This window comes from Sciurus carolinensis, chromosome 1 (genome assembly GCF_902686445.1).
Source record: "Sciurus carolinensis chromosome 1, mSciCar1.2, whole genome shotgun sequence".
Classification (NCBI taxonomy): Eukaryota; Metazoa; Chordata; class Mammalia; order Rodentia; family Sciuridae; genus Sciurus; species Sciurus carolinensis.
In genome coordinates, this window is record NC_062213.1 from 36,107,238 (window position 1) to 36,135,208 (window position 27,971).

At 43.8% G+C, this 27,971-nt stretch overlaps 1 protein-coding gene across 4 annotated transcripts in view; it reads left to right on the top strand.

The window, feature by feature from the left end:
* Azin1 (antizyme inhibitor 1) overlaps positions 1-7,515 on the top strand; it is a 30,706-nt gene extending 23,191 nt beyond the window's left edge. For 3 of the 4 annotated variants that reach the window (XM_047554572.1, XM_047554563.1, XM_047554554.1), the window contains 6 exons: positions 988-1,069; positions 1,442-1,516; positions 2,460-2,622; positions 4,367-4,482; positions 4,781-4,995; positions 5,190-7,515. In XM_047554572.1, the coding sequence (XP_047410528.1) occupies positions 988-1,069; positions 1,442-1,516; positions 2,460-2,622; positions 4,367-4,482; positions 4,781-4,995; positions 5,190-5,301 (763 nt within the window). In that variant the 3' untranslated portion in view covers positions 5,302-7,515. The remainder of the gene's footprint in view (positions 1-987; positions 1,070-1,441; positions 1,517-2,459; positions 2,623-4,366; positions 4,483-4,780; positions 4,996-5,189) is intronic. The other variant, XM_047554579.1, reaches the window with a different exon arrangement.
* The last annotated feature ends 20,456 nt before the right edge of the window (positions 7,516-27,971 follow it).

Sequence of the window (27,971 nt, forward strand, 5' to 3'; positions counted from 1 at the left end):
CTTTTTTTGAGAGGAGTGAACCTAAGGATTCATGTATGCTATATGCAAGCTCTACTACTGAACCTCATCTCTAGCCCCTAAATCACCTCATTTTAGATTGGATGGGTGGGATTTACTAGAATTTAATAAATATTAAAATGACATTCAGTTGCTAAGTTGTAGATTTCATTTTGTTTCTCATCTGATTTTTCCTCTTCTTAATCCTTCAGGGCCACTTCAATAAATCAGACTTTGTTTTATCCTTTAAAGTTTTTAAATGTGAAGAAACTTATATCCAGAAGTGTAAGGATTTGGTCAAAATCTCAGAACTAATGAAGACACAATAATACTAAGCCCCAGATTTTCTGGGTTTCCAGTCCATTGCTAGTCTCAGTTACAGTGAAAGGTCTTGCTTTTTAAGATATTCTCAAAGATATGTAGTTCTTTGTATATTTTTCCATACATCTTTGTACACAAAAAATAGTTGGTAACCTTTTAAATGAAATTGAATCTTGTTGTATTCTGCACAACAGATAACATTTTTGGGGTGTTTACACTTCTATGAATTTTTGACATTTATGTAACCACTGGCATAATCAGGATACAGTAGAACATTATTTGAGTTAAATTTAAGAATTCTAATTTGAAGCTTATAATATCACTAAAGAAATACTAATGAGTATTACTCAGCCTGTTGACTTGATGTTTGTTTGTATTACACAAGTGACATAGTTTTGTATTTGGTCAGATAAATTTGACTAAATTTGAGATCCCATTAGTAAAACCATGCCCTATTTTATGAAGTGTGACTGTCTGAATCATTAAAGCTTTTTGTTTTGTAGCATTACAATATCATTCAAACATTTCTTAAAAGCCTGGAATTTGGACTTTGATAATTAGAGGCTATTATTAGGTATTTGGTTAAATTAATGTGTGACTGATGGTATCAGTATAGTAGATAATTGAAAGGAATTAAAAGTGCTTTAAATTTATTATTATTTCTTTTAGATTTCATGTTTCAAGTGCTTGCAAAGAATCTCAAGTATATGTCCATGCTCTATCTGATGCCCGATGTGTATTTGACATGGCTGTAAGTTTGTTCTTTAAATTATTTTTGCATTTTAAGCCAGAATATTATTTAAGACTCAGTATTGTTTTTTTGTCCGTGTGAATTACTTAATATTACACATACCTAATGCTCAGTGGTACAAGGATTCAGGGCTTCATGCAGTCATGCTCCTTAAGTAGGTAAAGAAATGAAATAGTAATTTATATATGTCTAAAAGAGTGCAGATAACATCAGGGAAATGGTAATATACTTAACACCAAATTAATCTGTTGCTATTAATAAAAACCAAAGAATTTGATGTACTGAAGGTCAGAAAACAGATCTTTACCTTGGGGGCAGGGGTTGGAAATGTTCTCACATCCAAAAGCATTTATAATGTTTTTTCATCTCTAGGGAGAATTTGGCTTTACAATGAACATGTTAGACATTGGTGGAGGCTTTACAGGAACTGAATTTCAATTGGAAGAGGTAAGTGTGCTTTAGTGGATGGGTACATTGGAATAGTTTGCCTTCTTTGCTACTTAAAATTGAGTAGGCTGGAATTTTTACAATGGCGGAAACATTCATAAAGAAAATCAAGAGCAATGAGAAGTCCTAGCTAATTTTGAAGTTTGATATTCTTGAAATTCTTTGAATCCTAGAGCTGGAGATTTGGCTCAGTGGTAGAACACTTGCCTAGCATACATGAGACCCTGGATTCAAACTCCAGCAATGGGGAAGGAAAAAAAAAACTCTTCCAAACCCGTAACATTATCACAAAACATCCTCCCCCACCACCTCGTCCTGGGCAGTTCAGCCCAGGGCTTTGTGAATGCTAGGCAAGCACTTTTAGTGAGCTGTACTCTCAGTCTCACAAAAGATTTATTTATTTATTTATTATTTATTTATTCTTTTTGGTACCAGGGATTTGAACCCTGGGGGACTTAACTACTGAACCACATCCCCAGCTCTTAATATTCTACTTAGAGACAGAGTCCTGCTAAGTTGCTTAGGGCCTTGCTGAGTTGCTGAGGCTGGCTTTGAACTTGGAATCCTCCTGCAACTCCCTCGCTGCTGGGATTATAGGCATGGGCCACCTCCTCAGGCCCTTTAGTTTCTATTCTTGATGCCCACATAAACTCAATTACAGTAACTAATGCCCTTCACCTTCTTGTTCAACCCTCTTTCCCTTATCCTATAATATCTAGAAATTTGTTTGAAATGAATTAAGGCTTTTTAAAATTAATGCCATTCAGGTTGTTAATAAAATTTGGACTTGAAGGCCTGCACAGTTTTTGAAGGTTTACCTACTAAGTAGCTAAGCTTCATGGTCTGTATTTTCCTAGGAAACTTAGTTAATAGATGTCAAATTCTTAATTGAGAATTCTGTAATCCAGTATTGACACCATAATCTGGAATTTAAAATTCATAGGTTAATCATGTTATCAGCCCTCTGTTGGATATCTACTTTCCTGAAGGCTCTGGCATTAAGATAATTTCAGAACCTGGAAGCTACTATGTATCTTCTGCATTTACACTTGCAGTTAATATCATTGCAAAGAAAGTTGTCGAAAATGATAAATTTTCCTCTGGAGGTAAGTTATTAAACTTTATAGTTTTATTTTTGTTAGTAGGTAATTCTACATAGTCTGGGGATGAATAGGTGTTCATAAAGTTAAGGGTGGTTTTCAACCAGCTAGGAATTTTTCAAAAGGCCATAGCCAAGGTACTGTTCCATAAGACTTTAAATCCAACTCTTGATACAGATGTTTAGATATGCATGCTTAGGTGAACTTCCAGATGATTGTCTTTCATCCCTTGTTGAAAGCCAATTTCATTGTGATCTCTGTTAACATTCCTTTTGGCCTCAAATGGGTTAGGGAGAATCTGCCCCATATATTTTTTTAACACGAGGACTAACAGAATCCTTATACTCATTCTTCAAGTCAATTCAGTAAAAAGAAGCATTATTTAGATAGTTCATTGTATCATCTAGTATCACTATAGGAAAATAAGATTTCTATATTAATCTGACTTACTTGCTTTTGGTATGGACTAATCCTCAGAACATAGGAATATCAATAATGCTTTACCCAATAATGTCCTTTACAGTAAACTTTTCCTTTTTCCAGAATTAAAATGCTGCCCAGAACCATATGTTGCTTTTATTTTTTAAAGTTTTGATCACTTCATTATAGTAGATTTCTGCATTGTGGAGTAGCAGTTAATTGAGGTTATGTAAAATTACCTGTTTTTCATCATACTTTCACCCATCAGTTTTAACATTTATTAAATCATTTCTGACTCTCATTATTGAGGTTATTAGTTGGCCTTTAAAGAATACACTTCTTTCCCCATGTTGACACATATTTCTTGAGATTGTAGGTACTCAATGGGTTATATAATCTATTACTTTCATTGTTACACTGTCAGATGAGTCCTTTGACATGCCCCATTGCTTTCTAAGGACTTCTGTAGTTTCTGGTACATGAAGATGGTCTAGGTTCCCCAGGCACAGAGGTGTAGGCCTGTGATATTCCAGCTTCTTGGAAAGCTGAGGCAGAAGGATATCACAAATTTGAGACCAGCCTCAACAATTTAATGAGACCCTATCTCAAAGTAAAAAAAATGAAAAGAGCTGGGAATGTAGCTCCCTGGTAGAACACCTAATCTAGCTTCTTTGGTAACCTCAACTTTTTAGTCTCCATAGCGTGAAAGAGGTTTGATGAACTGAATCTAGTTGGCATTTTGGAAAGGAAACTGTATTTTAAAAGTTAAAACTAAGTATTGTTTGTGTTTCGTGAAATTTGACTAATATTTCAGGCTTATTTTATTCTTTCCCTGCCTCAGTCCTGTAATCAGTCTGTAAGGAGTCCTGGTTCCCATGTGTGAAGGGTAGTATGTAAAAATCCAAGAAATGAATATTGGTTTTGCTGACTAAATAGAATTGCTGGTTAGAGAATGGGTGTTTCCAAAGAAAGTTTCAAAGTAGTTTTACCTTTTCACCCTACCACTGTCAGTAGATAGACATGAGTTCTAGTTACTACCCATCTTTTCTGATATTTTGGTGTTGCCATTCTTTTACCTGACCAAGAAAGTAGGTTTGTTGGGGTGGTGGTTGCTCATGATGTAGAACTTTTTTTCATGTGCTTATTGGTCATCTTTTGTGAAGTGTGTGTTCAGTCTTTTGGGCTAAATTTTAAGGTATGTCAGTATATAAGTCCTTTTTTAAAGTCACTGTATTGATAAATGTGAAAATTACACTGGAAAACACAGTTTATTTGATAATACGTTCTATAGTAGATAATTTATTATGAATGCATCTTCTTTTTTTCTTAGTAGGGAAAACCGGGAGTGATGAACCAGCTTTCATGTATTATATGAATGATGGTGTTTATGGTTCTTTTGCAAGTAAACTATCTGAGGACTTAAATACCATTCCAGAGGTTCACAAGGTAAGTTCTATTACTAATAATACTGAAATTTATTTGGTAGTTCAAAAACCTAGATGTAGGAAGAGGGGGTTTAGCTCAGTGTTGGAGTCCATGCTTAGCATATCAGCACCCCCCCCCAAGAAAAAAAAAAAACCTTAGCTCTTATTTTTAATACGCTCTCAGTTTTCTTTTTTTTTTTTTTTTTTTTTTTTTTGAGAAAATCTTTAAGGTGGGGAAAATGCCCCTTTATCACCCTACATATTTAGTACCTACATGAGTTTGAGTAAAAATCTTATTTTTAAAAATCTTTTTCCTACAGAAATACAAGGAAGATGAGCCTCTCTTTATAAGCAGCCTTTGGGGTCCATCCTGTGATGAGCTTGATCAGATTGTGGAAAGCTGTCTACTTCCTGAGCTGAATGTGGGTGACTGGCTTATCTTTGATAACATGGGAGCAGATTCTTTCCATGAACCATCTGCTTTTAATGATTTTCAGAGGCCAGCTATTTATTACATGATGTCATTCAGTGATTGGTAAGCTGATTTTTATTTTAAAGGAGGTAGTATGATATTTTGGATTTGTTAATAGGTTCTTAACAAGTAGATAACTTAATAGAAAAATGATAATCTTATGGGTTACTGGAAGATTAGTTATGGCCCTGTTATTCATTTAAGTGATTGTTCTTTGCAAAGACTTAATATTTTGCTTATTTCTTTTTTATGTACAGGTATGAAATGCAAGATGCTGGAATTACTTCAGACACAATGATGAAGAACTTCTTCTTTGTGCCTTCTTGCATTCAGCTGAGCCAAGAAGACAGCTTTTCCACTGAAGCTTAAACAGGCATTCACACTTCTTTAGATCTGAAGTTAGAGGTTAAGCTTGTCTGGTCTACATTCCGGTGTGGAAAAAAATTTAAACAATCTTATTCTGTTAATTCTCTTGGAAAAAAAATTAATAGTAATAGCTATTTGGGACCAGATGACTTCAACTTTCATTTATAATTCATTTGGGGGGTAATGGGAGATTTAGATAATGTATCCAGATTTAAACTTACCAGTTTGTTCTACCCCTTAAGTGTTTAAAATAAAATATGCAACAAAATGGATGACTTAGTGGAGATGGAAGCCCACTAATTGGGTTCCCCATTAAACCGTTTACATACAAGTACACAGTTTTTATACTAAGGATTCGTGTTAAAAAGTCTTGTAAAGTTAATGTCTTTCACCCAGATATATCAGATGTCAGTGGAAGGCAAATGTGACTTCATTAGATACGTTTAGTGTATTTAGAATGTGTAAATTTGTGCTTTGAACTGTAGTTTAATAAATGTAAAATTGCATCATAATATTTGTTGTATTTGACCTAATGTAACCCTTGTATGATTGCAATAAATTTTGTGTAGATTTTACTGTTTTTTCAGGCTAAAACTTTGGGAAAGGGGCTAGATAGGAAAGGTAGTTTTGAAATAGATGTGTATATGGTCTGTTTTGAGGGTTATTTTTCTTTATAGCCCATTTAAGTTTGGTTTGACTTAGTCCATTTTTTCATTTATTTAATTAGTAATTTAAAGTGTGGTAAATCATTGTGAAGTTCAGATTCATTAATGGAGAGTTGATGTGCATTAAGCATGATATTTAACCATTTTAACACCAAAAACTGTTAATCCTGCATAAACCAGTTGTAACAATTAGTAGGTGTTTCTGTATAGGTAGAATGCATAGAGTACCTTAGTAAATCTTTGAATCACAAATCTTTCGGCTGACATAGAAGATTCTATTAAATACTTTGAATACACTTGGTTGGGGGGAGGGAAATAAAATTGCAGAAAACTGCAGAGCACTAAAAGAAGGGCTACATCTATAACCAGAAATCTGATGCTCTTTTGCACAGAATATTTAAATTCAGAATAGGGAGGGGGTCTGGGGTAAAGCACACTTACTTTTTATTTTTTCAATTTTTCAATTGCAGTGATTTCAAATTTTAGGATTCTCTTTTTGTTATTGGTTTGAATTATTCCCTTAGTTTCTTGTTTTCCTATTTGTTCCGCTTAGTAATTCCTTTTAATTCTTTTCATACTAAAATTTTATGGTGGTTGGGGAAGGGAGTTAGAGCACTAACCTGACGGTTGTTGCCAGGAATTTGTCTCACTGCTAGTATATTAGTAATCCTAGATCTCAGAATCACAATAGTAATAAAACAAACAACAGGGGTCATTTTTTCCTAACTTACTCTATGTTCAGATGTGGAATTTCTGTCTCCCAAGAGGAAATGTGACTTCACTTTGGTGCCAATGGACAGAAAATTCTACCTGTGCTACATAGGAGAAGTTTGGAATGCACTTAATAAGCTGGTTTTTATACCTTGATTTCAAGGTGGAAAGAAATCGATCATGAATCTCTAATTTCAATCTCAAACCAGTAGGTGCTTAATATTTTTGATTTAATTAATGCCCATTTTGAATTTCATGGGTTCTATTAAAAATTTAGGGCCCCAATCCACTGTCCTCTTATTGCCTTTGGACTTTACCAAGGTATAATGGGGTTTTATGCAAAATTCCAATTTACCATGCAGCCTTTTTTTTATTTTTAAACCGTAATGAGGAGAAATAACACTTTACCTTCACATATTGTTGGTTATTGTGGTCCAGAAATGCCAAATCTTTTTAAAGATGATACAAGTTGGAGTCCTTGGCTTAATTTTTACAGGCTTGGGCTTCTTGGCATATCAATTTTGCCATCCCATAAGGAGAGCTGTTGTATATGGAATGGCTCAGAGTTGCAGGTATCACATGTGAATGATATGGAAACTTTAAGAAATGTCTGTATTGTATTTGAAGACTGTATACCATAAATCTGAAGTTTGAACCTATGTATTTCAATTTGGTATGCTAACAACTGAATTAATGTAAAATCTTTTTATATAATATTGTAATGTCAGTTCAAAATTTAACTGAAAATATAAAACCCAAATGATTTCTATATAGTAAATTGAACTGTAAAGGTAACTTGTGTGTGGTTCTGAATACACAGATAAAATGCTTTTATTCCTCATGTTTTACTTTGACTTCTATCACAAAATAGAGGTGAGATTTTACACCATCAGCTTTGTTTATTTTGCAACTGTTTTTTTCAGAATCTTTTTTATAAACAATCTAGTAAAATGATGCTGAGTGTTACGTGTACACAACAACAAAGGTTTTGGTGAAACACACATTTCACCAGCCTCCTAATTATTTTAAACTTGGACTATAAAATAGCTTTGTCTAAATTTAGATATTATTTCAAGTAATGTAGGCACTGGTGACCAATACACAATTGGGTTAAAAGAAATTAGTTTCTAACCTGGTGACTTCAGGAAATCCTCCAAACTTTGCTGATGTGAATATCAACATCTCTCTGTTCTTGGAACACTTTTGTTAACTGGGCTACTTGATAATGAAATTCACATTATTTTTCCAGAAGGTACATTAGTTTTAAAGGCTTCTTACTTAGGCATGTCAGTAAAATTGACATTTAAAAATGAAAACTTCTGACTCCAGTCTGCCAGATTCCAATCCAGCTTGCCACTCACCTGTGCTTCAAAATGGTGGTAATGAAGGTACTAGCTTCCTAAGGTTAAAGGGACATAACATTTCTAGGTCTAGGTGCTTAGAACAGACTGTTCTCTTTTAGGAAGTTGCTCTGGGGATTAAGAAAACACTCTTAAAAGTGCCTAACTGCATTGCATGACACATGACATCTCCTACTGATGCTTAGTCTCAAGATGACTAGTCTCTGGCATTCTGCTTTGACCTTGTACATTAGACTAGGGGTAGCAGTTAGGGGAATGTCATGCATTGCTTTATTTTTACCTGTTGGTCTGATTTTAATATTACCCTGCAGTGTTACCTAAAGTACATTAATTTAGACATTGCCTGGCATGAATCCCAGTTAAAATTCAAGTTGAGGAAATCCTACAAATTCCATTCTGTAGGCAAGAAATAAATAAAAATTAAATTTGTGATGTTCAGATATGTGCTGGCTTTCAATATGGAAGATTAAACCTGACCTAGGCATAAGGAACAGTCTTTGGTCTTGATTGGCATTTACTGGAGACTGATAATCTGGAGTGAGCCGATTAGCTTTAAGGATGATCTCTCAAACCATTTTGTTTCCCTGGGGAGAAAAACCTTTCTGTGTGTTGGATAACTAAACAAGCCTTTTAGAAGTTAGTAACAGACAACGAGACCAGGTGCATTCTGGGTGGTGTTACTTCATAGATTGAAATGCTGTGGATATATAATTTGATAACTGAAAGGAAAAATGAGATGCTGCATATAGGTAATGTTCCTTTTGCAATGCACTTTAGGAGGGGGAGATGGGTCTAGCATCAACTGAGCTGCACTCCTGTGAACTCCTGTAAACCAGGGAAAACAAAAGATGATTCCATCACTCAAATATATGGATTTTGCAGTCTGGTCTTGACTCGTCACTGATGGTTTGGTTGTATTTTGTTGCTGGGATAAAATTCGATTCAAAGATAGATGAGTTGGTTAATTTTTCACCATTGTTACGAGGTTGTGAGGGAATGCTCTATTACAAGCTAAATTTTTGTGCAAAATAAAATTATGTCACAAAAAAAGATGGGTTTCTTCCTAATCCCCTGTATTGCTAACTTTGAGCAGCAGAAAAGTTTTTGAAGTTTGAAGGAATTCTGGTAATGTATGACCATCTATTTGGTTACCTTAAAGCTAACCTGAAAAGTTTATAGAGTTCCGTTCACATACAGAGAAATTGTTCTTTCCCTGCTGAGTAACATGGTGGGTGCTACATGTGTTTTGTGTCATTGTGCATGTCTACACCCAGAAAAGAATACAAGTTCAGGAATACTGGAACCCCAGACTCAAAAGGTACCCTGCTTTCAGTGTTAACATAGTTGAATTTTTTCTTTTTTGGAAACCTGGACTGGTTGAACCATGTGTGTGTATGTGTGCACGCGCGTCCATGCGTTCAGGCAACTAGTAGAGAAGCCCTAAGCTCCCCAAGATCCTGAGTTTGTTATGTCTTGGCATAACAAAAGAAGCAGGTGAGAACCAACTTTCATACAAATTACCTATATGTTTCAGTTAAGCTTCAAAAGCAATTTCATTGTTAAACCATCTTTTACTCCTGATTCTACAATTCTGCTTATGCCTGTCAAAATTCTTGGCAGTTGATGTTATTTGCTGATAGCTGACTAAAGATTACCACTGCATCAACTAAAGTATCTGCAAGTGAGTAACATGGCAGTGAAGACAAGGGATTGCATAAGAGTATAGAAGATCTCCAGCTGGTAGGATTTTATTTGAATTGTTATTCTCTGAATCAAGCAAACATTTTCCTAAGTAACGTCTGACATTATTTGGTGTGTGTCTGTGTTAACAACTTTGTCCTCACTCAGTTTTTAGCATTTATAAGCAGAGGAGGGGACACTTTATTTTGATGTCATTGATGTCCTTTATTTTCTGCTTATCAAATTGTTCCACTTGGGGAGGTTTTCTCAGCTTTATATTCTAAACCTATTTTTTTCTGCAGTTTCAAATTTGCAAACTAAGGTTGCAGCACTGTCTTACATCTCTGAGAATGTTAGTGTTGGAATGTCTTCCAGTTGTGAATAATTTACCTTAAATTGTCTTTTTAAAAAATCAATCTATAATGACTAAAGGCATTCCTCAAGTGTCTGGTAACACTGGTATCTGAGTGGGGGACTTAAGTGTATTAGCTGCAGTGAATAGTTTACCAACTAAAAGAATGATGTGATTTGGTGACTTTTTCGGGGGAGAAATGTCTTTGCTGATTCTCAGTGCTCCTCATCTTCCCAAAGGTGGAGGGCCATCTACCAGCGTTTTAGAAATCCATCCTGGGCTTCTGCTTTCAGTATCAGTAGGGCAGTCCTGCCATCCCAGAGAATGTGTACCCCCTTCCAGAGAATGACCTGGTAGTCTGAAATCTTGAAGGCCCAGTTGTGCAGTGCAGGAAGAAGGATCTCAAATACTTCACACCACTAGTCCTTTACACCCACCTTTGGAGGGTAGGGATACTGCCAATTCCTTTTCCATTTGAGTTACTGTTTTCCCCACTGCTAGTCCTGGAATTCCATTTCTTGATACTACTAAATTAGGTCCTTTCCAACCCCCACATCTTTGGATCCTCCCCATCCTTGTGCATTTTTCCCAATCAGTAAGGAACAAAAATAGGTATGTTTCCAATCATCAATGATAATGTGCCCTTCAATAAATACTACAGGTATATAATACCATATGTATAAGCAGTTGTCAAATTAAGGGACCTTAAAGATTTGGGGGAGAAACCCACCTCTTTGAACTGAATTAGAGATGATTTTTTTTTTTTTTTTTTTTTTTTTTTTTTTTTTTTTTTTTTTTGTGGTGCTGGGGATTAAATCCAGGGCCTTGAGCTCGCAAGGCAAGCACTCTACAAACAGCTATATCCCCAGCCCCAAGAAGAATTTTTAAAGTACTCTGGTGTGCAAAATTAGAAATCTGCACAAGGTTCAGGAACGGTGTTTTCATGGATGGTTGGTACATCTAACCAACAATTGTTTGCCATAGTGATATACAGAAATAGAATTTCAATTTCTGCATTTATCTAAAATTACTTTAAAATGTAATGGGAAGTTTTTAAGTTGTAACCTACATAAATCTTTGAAATACATGCACTGTTCTGTTTTTTATGTTGCTACAATCCAATCTCTGTGTGGCACTGGGGATTTAACTCGGCCTTGTGCAATCACTGAGCTACAGCTGCCCTTTTTTTACTTTGAGAAGGTCTCACTAGTAGTTTGATCTGGCCTCTTAATTTGTGATCTTCCTGCCTCAGTTTTACAAGTATCTGGGATTACAGGTGTGTGCCACCACTCCAGTAATGCCCTTCTGCTTTATTTACTTTGTGACCAAAACCTACCCTCTTAAAAGTTTCTCCTTACTGTTAATTTCTCAACAAAAATAAAGGAAATAAGGGTTTTCAAAGTTTGGGTTTCTCTTTCCTAATCTACATTTCTGTTGGAGGTAAGAATGTAAACTTTCTTAAAGAGCTTTCTAGGAGAGGACAGGAGAACTTTAGTGGTCCCCAAAGATGGTATTTTTAAATTATTAAATGGGTTTAGGCAATATTACCTTCATATGCCCTAATGTAGTCAATCGACTGATGTAAAGGATGCCAAGGAAGGGCAGACGAGTGCAGAGCTGAAGTGCTGAGAAAGTCAGTGAGCAGGAAACGCTCCTTTCCTTCTCAAATGGCTTGATCCACTCCCCCGAACCTCACCCCGTGTACTACTAGGAGTTGACCTATGCATTCCTGAAGTTGTGCAGCATTTTGCAATAGAAAGAAGGGGGTTCAAGGGCACAGATGGAAACAGATTTTAAATTTAACATGTTAAATACCTTGAAAAAGGAAGTGGCAAGAGTGAAGAGGATCGCCTGGAATTGGAAAGTTGTTACACCAGGTGTGGATGAATGTAGCTCATGACGCATGAACTGAGGGTAGCAGGTGGATGCTTGAAGTGTCTTGAAATATCTTTAATATAAAGTAGAAACTAGATAAGAAAAGTGACTTAGTAAAAGAGGGGCTTAGGTAAAAAATGAATAAGATTAATACAGAGATCATTCCTAGGTTGTTCTAAAGATGACCGTTTTTGGCTCAGGTTCCTGGGGTTCCAGGTTAAAGGGGGAACACAGCTTTTAAAAAATTTTGATTAGAGGCCATAGGTTTGTGTGAGACCATTTCTTTTTATTTTAAAAGGTCTCTCTAAGTTCCTTAGGGCCTTGACAAGTTGCTGAGGCTGGGTTTGAACTTTTGATCTTCTGCCTCAGCCTCCAGAGCTGCTGGGATTACAGGTGTGCACCAGCAGGCATGACATGGCAGTGCAGTTTTCCAGGACAATTCGATTCTAACTGCTGTGTCTGACAGATGCCATCTGCCAGCCTCCTTGGTGCATACAGCCACACAATTCCGATGCTGCAGGCTGGGAGGAGGGGGTGGGAAGCTGGGGGCGTGGTGTCCTGGGAATGTGGCTCAATAGTGCTCGGGGTGCTTTGCCTAGCATGCATGAGGCCCTGGATTTCATCCCCAGAACCACAAACAAAAAAGAACCCTGAGGTTTAGGCAGCAGTGTAGAACATCCCACTAGATGGCGCTCATGGTTCATTTTGCTCATAGTGCCCGGGAAGGTGTGAATTCTGTGCATAGCTGCACCAACACATTTCTGAACTTTACAAGTGCCAAACCTTCCTGTCCTTTGCATCGCTGCAGTATGTTTTGAGGTGGCAAAGTACCAAGAGAACGGGAATTCCTGCCTTACGTTCTCTCCCCTTCCCAGACAACAGCCTTTACAGCTGAAATCCCCTCAAAACTAGTTTTGGTTACCTAGACAACTTTGGGGGACTCTGAGCTCAATGTGAACTCTCAGGGATTTGGGAAGGTGTTCCTGTGTGTGGAACAATGCACCCACCGGTTGGAGGAGCAAACCTCAAGGGATGTGCTTATTAAATTTTAAGTTCCAGTCCTGACTTTTCCAGGTGAATATGAACTTCAACTCCTTTAAGCCCCTCAAGGACGGGCCCACAGCCACACAAAGCCAGGTTTACTTACCTCAGTGCCTCAAAGGAACCCACAGTGACTTTGGAGTCACTCAATGAGAGGGCTAGGAAGAACTTTTCTGGGGTCTGGTGGTTGAGCTGGGGCTTGTAAAGCAGGGAATGGTTGGGATTTGTCCATAGGGAGAAAAGGGACTTTGGCTGATTACTCAGGCACAAAGCAGGCACAACTTTATCTGGGAAATGTTTCTCTGTGCTTTACTAAGAGTGGGTCTCTGTGTGGTTCAGCATTTAAGATCTTGAAGGTGGCCAGTCAACAGGTTTCCCAGGGACAAAAACTTAAATGTCTTTGTATCCCATAATATGTTCGGCTCAGTGTTTTGCACACGGGTTTTGGATTTTTCCTGTATCGCAGCTTTCTGATTTATATCTGAGATGTTGATTCACCAAGGCGAGACATTACCTCTCTGTCCTCTGCCTTGCCAAGGCGTCTTGCTCTCTTTTGGCAATCCAATTGGTCCTCCTTGTCCTCAGGTGAATTTTCCCATAAGCATCACCCCATGGCCTGGTTCTCCATTTTTGTTGTTGCTGCTGTAATTTGTTTTTGAACCAGTGTGTGTTTATGTTGCTCAGGCTGGTCTCGAACTTCTGGGCTCTGGTGATACTCCTACCTTAGCTTCCTGGATAGCTGGGACTATAGACACATACTACCATCTGCCACTTTGTGCATATCCCTCTCCTCCCATGTACCCCTTGCTTGAGATGATGCCAGGGCCTCAGGTATGTTAGGCAAGTGCTCTCTACCACTGAGCTACACCTCCAACCTCCTAGTCCTCCATTTGGAGAGGTTGGGTGATATAGCCCTTCCTTTTCTTTGTCCTAAACTCACCTAAACTTTTGACTTCAACTTTATTTTATGAAAGCCCTCTCTCCATGTTCCTCTCCTCCCCTCAGATAAGCTGCTTTCTCTCTCTCTCTCTCAGGCGGGGTCTCACTAAGTTGCTTAAGGGCCTTACTAAGTTGTTGGGGCTGACCTCAAACTTGTGATCCTCCTGCCCCAGCCTCCCAAGTTGCTGGGATCAAATAAACTTCTGAACTCCCTCTGCCATCCCAAACCATGCCCAAATCAAGCATATGGTCATGGTGTTTCAGATTACAACCCCATCCTTTCATGTTCTAGGCCCTGCATCCTGATCCCAGGCTGGATAGCTCTGAGCTACCGTCCCACCCACCCATCCTTATCCTGCTCTATCCTGCATGGACTATCCCAATGGGTGCCCCTCCCTGGCATCATGGTCAATTAAAGCATGATAGGGAAACCTGGGGAGGATAGTGAGGCTGGGAAAATCATTTCTGTGCTCACTCCCTGCTCAATTGACCCTGATCGACTGAATCTCTCAGCAAAGTCCCAAGCTCTTGAGGTGGGGCCCTTCATAGCTTACTCTGTCTGGGTCTTATTCATCTTTTCCTCCTCTTGGCCTGTCCCTCCAGCCCCCAGGTTGTCCTACATCCTGCCTAAACTCTTAAGAATTGTCCCTATATAAGAACCTCCTGAAATTGTGCAGTCTGAGCACACCATCTGCTCCCTGCATAGTCTGACTGGTAGATCCTTCTAGTCTGCTATTCTGCAGTAATATTTGAGGACACTGGCTGCATCTTGTTCATATCACCACAGCCTAGCACAGGGTCTGGCACACATAACAGATATTTTTTGTTGTTGTTGAATGAACAAACTCGCAAACACCCACTTGTTTCTGTGATACTGGTTCTCCTGGGTTTATCCTGAGAGGTGACCAGAACTCCACATTGCTGCAGGGACAAGATAGAAGAATCATCATTCATTCACACATTTAAGTAACCTATTTATGGAGCACCTACTCCATGTCAGGTGCTAGGAACACCATGGAGGGCAAATGGGACATGGCTTCCTGAGGGACACAGGCACAGATTGAATCAACACATACATGTTAAGATTACAAAAGAATCAGCTTTGACAGCAACACATGGCCCTAATGAGCATATGATGGGGCATTTGACCTGGTGGGGAAGAATTCTTGGGGAAATACTAGTTGTGCTGAGATATGAATGAAGAGCTGGAATTAATTAGGTGGAAAGGTGGAGGAGAGTGCTCTGTGGAAGGGGGCTGGAGCATGTGCAAAGGCCATGGGGTGGAATTTCAAGAACCTGAGAAAGCCAGTACCATTGGAGCCTCGAGACTTCACAAAGGCATGGTGCAGGAGAGGGCCAGACCAGGCAGAATTCTGCAGGCCCTTTTATGATTTCCATTTTTATCCTAAGAAATGGGAGCAGCATTGTTTTATTTATAGCTGTGGGGGTGTTTCAAATTTGACAAACGATTCTGCAGGCCATTAACCTGGACAGCTGCTCATGGTGACCCTGGAGAGAGTGGGGGTGACAAATGAGTGTGTTCCAAAGGGATTCACCGAGCTTCACTGTGGAGGCGGGGCGGAGTGGGGTTAACGTGGGCAGTGGGGGGCCTGGTTAAATTCTTGCACAGGGACAGGATGGGGGTGGTAGAGGGAGGGAGAAGGGAAGAATTGGAAGACCACCTTAGAAATAAATGAGTGCTGGACACAGTGGTGCATGCCTGTAATTCCAGCCGTTGGGAAGCTGAGGCAGAAGGATCGCAAGCTCAAGGCCAGGCTCAACAATTTAGTGAGACTGTCTCAAAACTTAGACTGGGTGGACTGGGTGAGGACTCAGTGGTAAAGTGCCCCTGGGTTCAATCCCCAGTCCCCAAAAGTAAATAGGCAAGGATGAAGAGGATTTAGAAGATGGCTGAATTTCTGCCTTGCATGGCTTGTTGGATGATGGGCTCTGTCACTGACATGGTCACAGTGGAGGGAATGCAGGGCAACAGGCTTCAAGGTGAGGTCTGTGGTCTTGGGTACACTGCCTTTGAGATGTTACTGGAGTGCGAGTCCAGAGGGGCAGTCAGTAGGAGATGGCTATTGAGCATAGAGAAGGGAGAGGCCCAGCACAGAGGTTGCCTGTAGAAATAGCACCAGTTGTAACTTAGTTGACTGAATGGCTTGGTTCCTTGAGAAGGTAATGTCCTTTTGGTCACAAAAATGCCCTGGGTGGGGGTGCTTTGGGAGAGACAGGCTGCTCACCTTCAAAATCTTCAGGTGGAATTCACTGGCACAAAAGTAACCCTGGAAGCAAATCCAGGATGAAGAGGTGTTAACCACAGCGTTAAAGCTTATTGCTTTGAAAATGGTGGGCTAGGAGGAGAGAAGGCAGGATGACCACATCCAAAATCTAATTAAATCCTGCCACTTCGATCATACCCAATCAGTGGGCAGCACTGAGTATTAAGATAAGTTTGAAGGAGGGAGCTCAGGCTGGGAGCAGAGACCCATGTCATCCTCTCCTCAGGTAGGCCAGTCCAGGACCACCATCCCTTTGAATTAAAAATTCAAAATCATCTGGAAGCCAGACATGATGACACATGCCTGTAATTCCAGTCATTTGGGAGGCTGAGGCAAGAGGATCACAAGTTCTAGGCTGGCATGAGTAACTTAGCCAGACCTTGTCTCAAAATATAAAAAGGGCTGGGGTTGTAGCTCAGTGGTAAATCACCTCTGGGTTCAATCCCTACTTAAAAAAAAAAAAAAAAATTGGTCTTAAAATCCAACTGAACTGACATGAAGCTGCTTATAAAACTTATTTATCCTACTTACTATGAATAGTCAGCAATTTTCTACAGGAATGTGGTGTGTTTGATTACAGGGTTGTTATCCCAGTCCCTACTGGGGGAGAGATCATCTTATGTGTCACTGTGAATAGTTCTCAGTTCCAAATTCATCGGGTCACCCCATTCTAGTTAAACGCGCTAGTGAGCCATTCTACCATCAATGTCATACATACTCATATCCGGAGGGATCAAGGAATCATACAAGGACATTTAAGTATGCTAAAAGTGATGGACCTAACTTCATACCCATTTTCCCCCTGCACACTCCTCCCCCCACACCAGGCATTGAACCCAGGGGCACTCTACCATTCAGTCACATCCCCAGGCCTTTTTATTTTGAGGCAGGATCTTCTAGTTTGGAAAGGCTGCAAATTGAGATCCTTCTGCCTCAACCTCCCAAGTAGCTGAGTGTGTACCCATTTTGGTAGAAATAACAAATGATTTTTGAGTCGCCAGCTCACTGAAGGTAGAGCAGTGAACAAAGTAAGGTCTCTGCATTCACAGAACTGGCAAAATGTGTTTTTAAAATTCCATTATGTATTTGCAGTGTTTTCTAAATAAAAGCATTATGAGTGATTATTTTTTCCTCCACATTTCAAAATGCCCTACAGTACACATGGCCCACTTTTTTTTTTTTTTTTTTTTTTTTCTTCTGAAGATGGTGATATTTAGCTAGTCACTTCTGACCCAACCAGAGCCCTGGCCCTCCCCAGTGGTTCATGCTTAGGTCGGGGTGGGGTCTCCGTGCAGCGCCGAGCCCTCTCCAGCAGAGGGCGCTGCGGCCGCGGGGCTCGGGGCGGAACCGTCGCGTGCTTTTCTCCCCAGCAACACCAGCCCGCGCGGCGCTCGGGGGCGCGGCCTGGCGGCTTTCCCGGCCCGGCCTCTACCCGCCCCGCCCACCAGCCGAGCGCCAGGCAGGGGCGGTGGCTGCAGCGCGGCGGCCTCGCCCGCGCCTCGCCCGGGCCGACCCAGGCCGGCCGCCTCCCCTCCCCCTCCCCGCCCCCGGCGCCGCCCTCCCCGCCCCGCCTCGTCTTTCCGCGGGCTGGCGGGGCCGCGGCTGGCTCGCACTTTGGAGCCGGATGGGGAGACGTGACCGCCGAGACTCCGGCTGCGCCGGGAACAGGAGCGGGGGCGAGCGGGGGGAGGCTGGGCTTCGGGGCACCTGGCGGCCTGGGCGGATGTGGGGGGCAGCGCCTGGTTCCCGGGGAGGAGGAGAGAGACGGGCGCCTCCCCGGCGCTCCAAGCCCCAGCCCTGGCCCTCGGCGAGTGCGCGCGAAGGCCGCTCTAGCTCCCGGCCCCGCCGCGCCCCGCCGCAGGGAGAACCTGGGCTGGGAGAAAGGCCAGCACCGCCCAGTCCGCACTCGGCTGTTTTTTCCCAGGACAGAGAAAAGAATTTTAGATTGGAACAGATCCATCCACAAATCAGTCCTGGTAGAGCCTCTGTCCAGCCTCAGTTTCCTAGTCTGCAACATGGGAAAACGAATACCCACCTTCCAAGAGGCCTTCGGGCCCTAAGACTGGGAAGCTTGAGCCCCTGGAAGGAAAGGCGCTGGGGACAATCCCAAAAGCGAGAACGAGATTACCATAAATGTGTGTGTTCCGCCAGTGCCCAGGAGAGAGCCTTCCCTAAATCTAGTGATGCCTCTTCCACATTTCCCAAGGCCTTCACAATTATATATCGTGGTGGTTTTTTTTTTTTTTTTTTTTTTTTTTTTTTTTTTTTTTTGCCATGCTGGAAGTTGACCCCAGGGTCTCACACAGGCTGGGTGAGCCCTGTACCCGAGCCACATACAAGCCCTTGCCCTCTGTTTTTGGCCAGAAAAGACCCGCCCCAACCCTGACTGACTGGCTTGCATGGAGGTTTTTGTTCATGAGAGCATTTCAACATGCTTTCTCCTCGTGTTTAAGTGAAACTGTGGGATTGAGGGTGACTTACTTTTCTGGGACTGATGGTCAGGATTGAACAGGAAAACAAAATTCCAGGATTTTAAAGCCAAAGTTCAAGGAGGATTTGTCCCAGTTTCTTTTTCTTTTCTTTTCTTTTCTTTTTTCTTTCTTTCTTTCTTTCTTTCTTTCTTTCTTTCTTTCTTTCCTTCTTTCTTTCTTTCTTTCTTCCTTCCTTCCTTTCTTTCTTTCTTTCTTTCCTTTCTTCCTTTCCTTTCCTTTCCTTTCCTTTCCTTTCCTTTCCTTTCCTTTCTTTCCTTCCTTTCTTTCTTTTTTTTTAACCCTCAGGGATGCTTTACTACTGAGCTGCATCCCCAACCTGTACAGTCCTTTTTATTTTTTGGGACAGGGTCTCACTAAGTTGCCTATGCCTGGAAGTTATGATCCTTCTGCCTCAGCCTCCCAAGTCGCATATGCCACTCTGCTGCACTGGTTTTGACCGGGTCTTTCAGCCCCCAGTCCACCTCTGCAGTTTGTTGGTTGGTGCTGCTTCTTCAGGGTATGACCATCTCACAGCTTCAGTTTTCGTAGCTGTCAGATGGGAACAGCACTGTTTAGTTGGTGACAAGGTTTGGTGCTCAGGAGTCTCATGAATCCTTTAGGCAATATTGTGGTATGTCAGGAAGTTCTTCCTATAGATTTCTAGATCCTCCCTAGGCTCAATGCCAAATTTCTGCTTTTTGGTCCTGGAAGAAGACAACTAGTCCCCCACTTGGTAACCAATGTCATTTCCCTTGCAGCAAGGAGGACACTGCCAAGTTCCTCAGCCTGACTTTCCTTTACACATAGCCTCAGCTGTGACTTCAGGGTCCTCAGACTCCCACAGTTGAAGGGGGAAGGGGTAGACAAATGCTGAAAGAGCCTTGAGGTCCTAGAATGGGAGAGTCTCTCTAGATTTGTGAAGAGTTCCTAGCAAAACAGGATCTAAAGAACAATTACTGAAAATTATCCCTGTGTTCAATCACTTGATGCTGTGCCAAGTGATTTATTGTCAAGACCCCTCAAAAGAAGCTTTGGGGCAGGAATCACCACTTCCATTTTTCTGGCAAGCAGAAGACCTGTTCTTCAGGCCCCCACTCTGTCCTTAACTGGGCCCTCCTCAACCTCTGAGGGCTGGTGGTGCAGGAGATAGTGAGCCTCCACCTTGGCCCCCTGCCTGGTGTGCAGTTGGTGGGAAATGACTGCAGAACCTCCTGCCGCTTAGCCTCCGCCTCCCACCCCCCTCCCAGGCTCTGTTGGTTATCACTAGCTTGAAAGGTCAGTTGGCTCTTGGGAACAAACAGAAGCCTTGCCCTCCCTTCCTGTTGGAACCTTTGGCCTCAGCTTCAGAGTGGATGCCTGGGAAAGACTTCGCAACTCCCAGCCTCAGGGAGGCCAACTGCTTTGGAGGCCTGCCAAGACTGATCGCAGGGTTTGTTGAGTTAAGGAATCTGAAGGCCAGGAGGCTCCACTCTGACTGTGGATCTGATCCCGATGGTCTTGAGGATGACCTCCTCCACTGGGGGCTCTCCTCTAGTCATTGGTAAGACTGCTGCTGCCTAGCTCTTGCCCCAGACCTGTGAAATCAAATTTCTGGGAGGGGGCTTGTAAATCAATGTGTTTCATTTTCTAAAGCATCTCTAAGTAATTCCAGTGCTATCAGGGTTGAGAAACACTGAAGCAGACCAATACAAACGGACAGTAATCAAAGGACAGAATAGGAAAAGTATTTGAGATTTGGATGAGAAGGGATCTGCATTAGGCACCAAGGAATAAAAGCCATCCAAGGCCGAGGCTCCTGCAGCTGTGACTGAGCAGGACTATGGAATTCTTGGAAGGAATCCATCTGTCTGGGAACTGGCATGACTCTGTGCCCGGGGCAGTGGGTGGAACCCGTGACTACAGGTCCTTCTAGGCCACTGTGCCTGCTTCTGAGAGCCACATCTGTGCTGCTAAGATAGGTTGCTGATTCTCTTCAGTTCTTCCGGTTAAATATACTGGTGGCCATTCCCAGAACTCACCCTGCTTTTCCTGCTGCTTCTAGGTTCTGGATCCAGTCATCTGTTTCTGTCTGGAATGTCCTTTCCCCATCTGTTCAAATCACTTCTCAAGGTTCCTGCCCTGATGGCAGCGCTAGCAGGGCTTCTGTATGTGACTGTATCTCCCCACCCCTTGCTTTCACTGCTCCAAGTATTAACAGGTCGGCCAGGCCATAACTGCAGACCAGTGAGACCCTAACAGACCCGTTTGTGCCTCCACCTCCCCAACCTGTCCCTGAGGGTGGGGTGGGGACGCCTTGCACAGAGGAGTCTCATACATCTCTTAAATGCTATGGAATCTGTCTCTATTCCAGGACCGTGGACATCACACAGAGAACTCCTCTCAGCCACAGCCCTTCCTGAGAGTTCTCTGACCCTTCTGCCGCATTTCCTGAGTGCCACAGGGCCTTGTGGTTAGCCATCAGCGACAGGAAAGACCTGGGGCCAGGCTTTGCCCAGCACGTGGTGTCTACAGCAGCAGCGTAGCTTGCCTGTAGAAAGTGAGGCCGGGAGTGAAATCCTGCAGGTCCAGGGGCTGGCGCACGCGCTTGCCCAGACAGACCTTCAGGCCTAAAGTGTGTGTGTTTGGGGGAGGGTACGTCAGCGACATCGGGTGCTCCCATGGCGGTTGCTGGTGCCTCAGAACACTTTCTCCCTTAAGGAGGCGTGGGCGACAGAAGGGGAGGCCTCCGGAGCCAGGATGGGGACCGCGGGGCACAGGACAGCGAGAGACAAGCAGGGGTTGGGGGATGTTCCCGTCTTTGGTGGCCCACTCGCAGCCACGCCGCAGGTGACGGGGAGAGCTGCCCGCACCGCGGGCAGTGAGACCCCGCGCACCGCCGCCTGCTCGGGGTTTTCCGGCTCCTCGCGCCTCGAACGACCTCGCCCGCCGCGCCGCCCCCACTCCGGGGCCTCACGCACGGCGTTCTGATGAGTCAGCGGGAGCCCGGAGCCTCGGGCCGCCGCGGGCATCTGCTCCGTGACGCACTGTGAGTCACGGGCGCCGGGGCAGCCGCAGCCACCGAGCGCACTGCGCCGCCCCCACGCCCGCCGCGGCGCCCACCCGGCCCGCACCGCTCCGCGCCCGCACCCGCGCCTCCAGCGCTCGCAGCGCCGGCCTCCCGCACGCCTCCGGCCCTCCTCCGCTCTCCGCCGCGCCCGGGCCCAGCTCCAAGCTGACATCAGACGCTGGCCGCCCGGCCACCCTCTGAGTCAACAGTTTCCGAAGCGCAGCCCGCTGCCAGGGGCGGGAGAAAGCGCTGCCTCCGGGGGAGGCGGGGGCCGCCGGGCCTGGCAGCCGCGGGCGGGCGGGCGGGCGGAGGCGGGTGGGGCGAGCGGAGCCTTTACCAGAAGTCACGAGGGAGGAGCGGCGGAGAGGGCACACTGCTCCCAGCGGAGAAACCCGCCCCACAGCCACGTGCTGAGGTCCGCTGGGTGCATGGCTGGATGCACCCGATGGCCTAGGAGGGGACCCCAGAGGGGAAGGGCCAGGCCCACATTTCTGGGGGAGGAAAAGAACCATCCTGAACATCTTTCGGCCTCAGGGTACCTGGAGGCTTTTACATCCTGTACCTGGCTCGCTCTGGCCAAGCCCTGGATTGGCGTTGCCTGCATGGGATTGGCGAGGAAGAACCGCACTGACCTCCTCTAACTCCACAGGGTTGGTGGACAGTTGACCCTGTCGCGTCTACTGTGGGAGGAGGATGGGGAGGCATCCCTACCTTGGCTAAAGGGGATGTATCTCCAAGGATAAAGGAGTTCAAGAGCCCCAGTTAAGTGAGAGTGCATGATCGTTCAGTGACACTGGGAGAAATGGATTGAAAAAGAAAGGAAGCAGAATAAAGAGAAGGGAAGAATTTTGAACACATGCAAAGAACGTAACTGGAGGACATAATTCACCTTCCAAGTGAGTTTCCAGGAGCTGTGGGGGTGTAGCTGAGTGATGGAGCCCTTGCCTGGCATGCACCAGGCCCTGGGTCTAGTCCTCAACACTGCAATAATAGATAAATAAAAGTGAGTTTCTTGCCAAGGCCCGGTGAGGAAAGAAAATGGGTTAGCTGTAGGAAGAAAGGACATGTTGTAGTGAAGGAGTCTGACCTTCCTCTCAGTGACAAGCCTGGGCATCTCTGGGTGCTATGGGCTGCTTCTGGGTTCATGCTTGGTAACCACTTGAGAGGCTGCTTCTGTGTTTCTACGATGTTTGAGGGCTAAAGATCCTTGAGAAAGCATCTACTTTCAGTGGAGTAAGTGGCTTCTGGAAACTTCTTAAATCCCAGCAGGTTTCTCTGGCTAGGTTGGCCAAGAAGGAAGAGTGAGGAGGAGCCAGGAAGATAGGGATAAAGGCAGCAAGCGACTCTGGGGGCTTGGGCTTTCTCCCTTCCTACACAATGGTACCCCACCCACCCACTCATGACCCAGGCGGAGCAAGACACAACGGTGGTTGGTGGGCCTCCAGCTGCGAGGCATTCTGGGCCTCTTTCCAGCATTTGACTTGCTGTTCTTTCCAAAGCCACAGCTCCACAAATGATGCCAACCTGGGGGGAGGGGGTTTGCTGTGCCTGTGTCTCATCTTGCAGACAGAAGTAGCACAACAGCTGTTTTACAAAACCAGTCTGGATTTGTCTGGAGCTGTTTGTCAATACAACTTTGACAGGGACCATGTGAGCTTCTACTTGCTCAGTGTGACCCTCATCTAGACCCACGCAGAGAAGAGCTCATAGTCAACTTCACATTGGGCAGCCCTTCCCAAGCTTTTCTAGGGGTGGGCAGCCTGTTTCGTCCCATCCAATCTGGCTCAAAATAGCTTTGAATCAGACTTCTGGGAAGTCCTGAAATCTCTTTTGTAGAAAAGAGTTAAAATGACAGCTCCTGGGAAACCATAAGGGTCTAATTTGCTGAGATGGGACAAAATGCAGAGCCCTATGACATCAGAGGGAGGAAATAGTGGCCAGGGATGGTTATGGAAAGTGTTAGTGTGGAAGGCCTTGGGCCTATGCGGTTGCCCTTCAGGGAAGTTCATGCCTGGTGCAGTGGGGGTTATCCCGGGAGCTAACAGCAGGTACAAGGGGGGCTGTGGCCAGATACTTAAACCACACACCAGTCTAAAGCTTCTGCATTTTTTTTCAACCTGAGAACCCAAACTCACTTGGTAGGGATTGCCTTCTCCTGTTTCTATTACCTCCTGCTTCTGACCTGGGCAGTTCAGTTGCCACCTTCTTTTGAAGCTGCTTTCTGTCATCTCGCCTGAGTCAGCTTGGCCCTTGGTGCCTCCTCTGTGACCCTTACTGGGCCTGGTTTGGCTTGCTAGACTTTGTGGTGTTCATCCCTTCTCTCTCCCCAGAGGCCCTCTGGGTGGGAAGAACCTCATCTTTGCAACTTCCTCTTGCTGGAACTCACAGGGAAATTAGCTGGCTGTCAGCTCTACCTTCCTCTGCCTCTACATTTGGCCTTGGAGGCTTCCTTTGTGTCTGACAGAGTTTCCTGTTTGCTGTGGCTGCTTCCAAAGACAGCCTTATCTTGAGTTGGGGCCCTGCCTGCTCTTGCCTGAGCGGTCAACCCAGCAATTCTGAGCCCTGACATCCTGAATGACCCCAGCAGATGATCTACAGGAGGAGCTTCAGTGCCTTCCCTTAGCAGTTGGAACCAGGGCAGGAGGCCAGTGGATTCTAAGTGTACTACATTGAAACTAAGCCACTCAGGAACACAGGTGCTCCTCACCAACTTCTAACACATCAGGTGTAAGCCTACAGTCCCAGAAAAAGCAAACGAGGGGCTGCTTCCCATCACAAACTTATTATGACAATTATTAATTATGAAACATTAACTATGATCATTCTGGAGATGAAAGTGGAGCTCAGTGGGAAAGCATGTGCATAGTGTGCACCAAGGCCTTGGGTTCCATCACCAGCACCACAACAAAAAATCAGACATGAGATTCCTCATACGCATTTAAAGGGCTCACTTTCCTTGCAACTTTTTTGGAACAGATGTATTGAAAGTGAAACACAAGTCAGGAGATGAATTAGCAGGGATCATTATGAATTACTATGAATTTTCAGGGGTCCTGTGATAACACAATTCTGTATTACTGCAGATGCCAGAAAGTTGAAGATGAAATTGAGCTGAACTAAGAACATCTGTCTCAAAAGATTTGCCATAAATCATCAAAACATCTGGCATTCCTTGTTAGTACTTATCTCCCCACTGGGAAGCCGCTTCAACTGGTCCTGTAAGCAACCCTTGGCCACCAGACAGCAGAGAGCCATGAGCAAGCTCTGCCACTTTGGGTCAACTGCCGACCTCTCTAGGCCTTCATTTCTTTGTCTGTATAATAGAGGCTATTGTACCTATGGCAAGGAAGAAAACATTTTTTTTCTCTGTCTACTCATTCTCAACAGAACATTCTGTGACCAAATGTCAGGGGTCAGGTTTTCCCCAAACAACCAATTCTCCAAAACCAGCTAGGAGCCCTATAACTCAGCACGGACACTCTCTACCTGGAGATAGAGCGAGAGCCCATGGGCTAAGGGCTCAGTGCTGCAAGATCGCCCCCCACTTGAGATGCCAATCAGAAATCCACCTTAGGAACTTCTGACTACTGGTTATAAATTGGAGGTCCCTGTGACCCCCTCCTGGGACTTGATCATTTGCTAGAGCAGCTCACCAAACTCAGGAAAACCCTTATATGTACTATTTATTATAAAGGATATTACAGAGGTTACAGACGAATGGCCAGATGGAAAAGTTGCATGGGGCAAGGCATGGGGGAAGGTACACAAAATTTCATGACCTTTGAGGTGTGCCAGCCTCCAGGTCTTTGACAACCTACCAACTTTTCCAAACCTCATAGTTCAGGGATTTTTATGGAGACTTTATCACATATGCGCACTCAATTGTTAACACCATTTTTAGCCCCTGTCCCGTTTCTAGAGGAGGGGTCCGAATGTTCCCCGCTTCTGGTCATGGCTTGATCTTTCTGGCTACCAGCCCTCATCTAGGAGCCACCAAGAGTGTCTCCTTAGAACAAAAGACATTCTTATCACCCAGGAAATTCCAAGGGATCAAGAGTTCTATGTTAGGAACTGGGTGCAAAGACCAAATATGGGAAAGAAAGATGTCCCTAGCAACCCTATCATTCAGGAAATTACTAGAGTTTTCAGGCTGTCTATGTCAGGAACCAGGGAAGAGACCAAATATATATATTTATATATTTCTTATTGTCTTGTCTCACAATATCACAATCTACCTTGGGGAACTCTTGTGAGGACCAGAGGAAGTGGCACCCAGTGGACATTTAGTAAAGAAAAGCTTTAAAAATCATAAATTTTATGTTGGGATAACAACTTCCTTCAATATATAGTCTCCATGTGGGGTTCCTAAGGTCCAGGTTCTATTCAGGATCAGGAAGGTCAGCCTGAGAAAGCAGCCTTTCTGAAGCCACTAGAGAAAAGACCAACAGTTTAGGAGAAGTAAGGAATTTAGTAGTACTTTTATTTGTGTGTGTGTGTGTGTGTGTGTGCCTTGCTGGGGATTGTACCCAGGGCCTCGGGCATGCTAGGCAAGTGCTCTACCACTAGACTCCATCCCAAGCCCAGGAGTTTAATAGTAACCAAATAGGAGCTCTGAGCCTGAGTGGCATCTGATAATGAATCAGGATGAGGCCTAATCACTGACAATGATGACCCTTTCCCTGACACTAGGCCTGTATGAGCCACTAAATGAGGCACTGACCTAGGAAGTATTGAAAGAGGCTAATACTTACTCTGCTGTGTCAAACTCAAGAGTTTGAATAAAAATCACAAGTTTATGTTTTCTGTGCCCCTTTACCATGTGAGATGTGACCCTGAGGAAAACACTAAACCAGATCCTGTCTATTGAATGACAGACCCCAGAGCCCGGTTTGATCCCTGACAGCCCTTGCTGGGCTCTCGCTGCAGGGCTGAGAAGCAAGAAGTGTTCCCAAGGAGAACTGGCGAACAGGCTGGATTGGATGCCCTTCTGGGGAGGAATAAGAACTGACCTTTGTACCTTAGCTCTTTTTGGCTCAGCTGCCACCCTGCCAGGGAATGGACGGTATATCCTTTTTCTAGGATTGCATATAAAGCATCACAAATTGGGTATCTTATGACAACAGAAACTTGTTCTCTGTAGTTCTGGAGGCTAGAGGTCTGAAATCCAGGTGCCGGCATGTCACACTCCCTCTGAGACTCAGGTAGATCCCTTCTGGCCTCTTCCGGCTGCTAGTGGTGGCTGCCATCTGTGGTATCCCTTGGCTTGCGGCTGCATCACTCCATTCCCTGCCTCAGTTAGTACCTGATGTTCTCCCTGTGGTCCTTGTCTTCACTGGGTTCTCTTCTTCTTATAAGGACACTGGCTGCTGTGGTTTGAGTAAGTGTCCCCCAAAGGCCTCTGCATTAAAGGCTTGGCAAGCTATTGGTAATTAATGGAATCTTAAAGAGGTGGGGCCTAGTGGGAGGAAGTTAGGTCACTGGGGGCGTGCCCTCACAGGGGATTGTGGGACCCTGGTCTCTTGCTCTCTCTCTAGAAAAAGAGGTGAACAGGTGTCTTCTACCACTTGTTCCCATCATGTTGTCCCAGGCCACCACAGGTGCAAAGCAACAGGGCCAAGCAATCGTGTACTGAAACTTCTGAAACCTTGGGCCAAAATAAACCTCTTTTCTTTTTAAGTCGTTTATTGCAGGTTTTTTTGTCACAGTGACAGAAAACTGATGAATACACCAGTAATATTGGATAAGGGGCTACCCTATAACCTCTTCTTAATTTGATTATCCTTTCTAAGACCCTCTTTTTAAATAAAGTTCACCTATGGGTATTTTGGAGTAGGATTTCACATCATCTTTTGGGGGAGATTCAATTCACAGTATATAGTAAGATTAAGCTTTAAACAGGGGCTGGGGATATAGCTCAGTTGGTAGAGTGCTTGCCTTGCAAGCATACCCTGGGTTTGATCCCCAGCACCACAAAAAAAAAAAAAAAAAAAAAAACTTTAAACAGGTCATAGGCTAAGTGCAGTGCAGTGAAGACAGGGGCATCTATTCTGTACTGATGAGGGAGCAAATTGAGACAGCAAGTTGGCAATATATCTATTAGGAGCCTCAAAAAAACACATCTTTTAATCCAGCAACCCACTTTCAGCTAAAGGAAGCCAACAAAAAATGTTGATAAAATTTTATGCTCAGAGATATTCATCTCAATATTCTCTATATAATTAATTTTTGGGAACAACTTCAATATCCA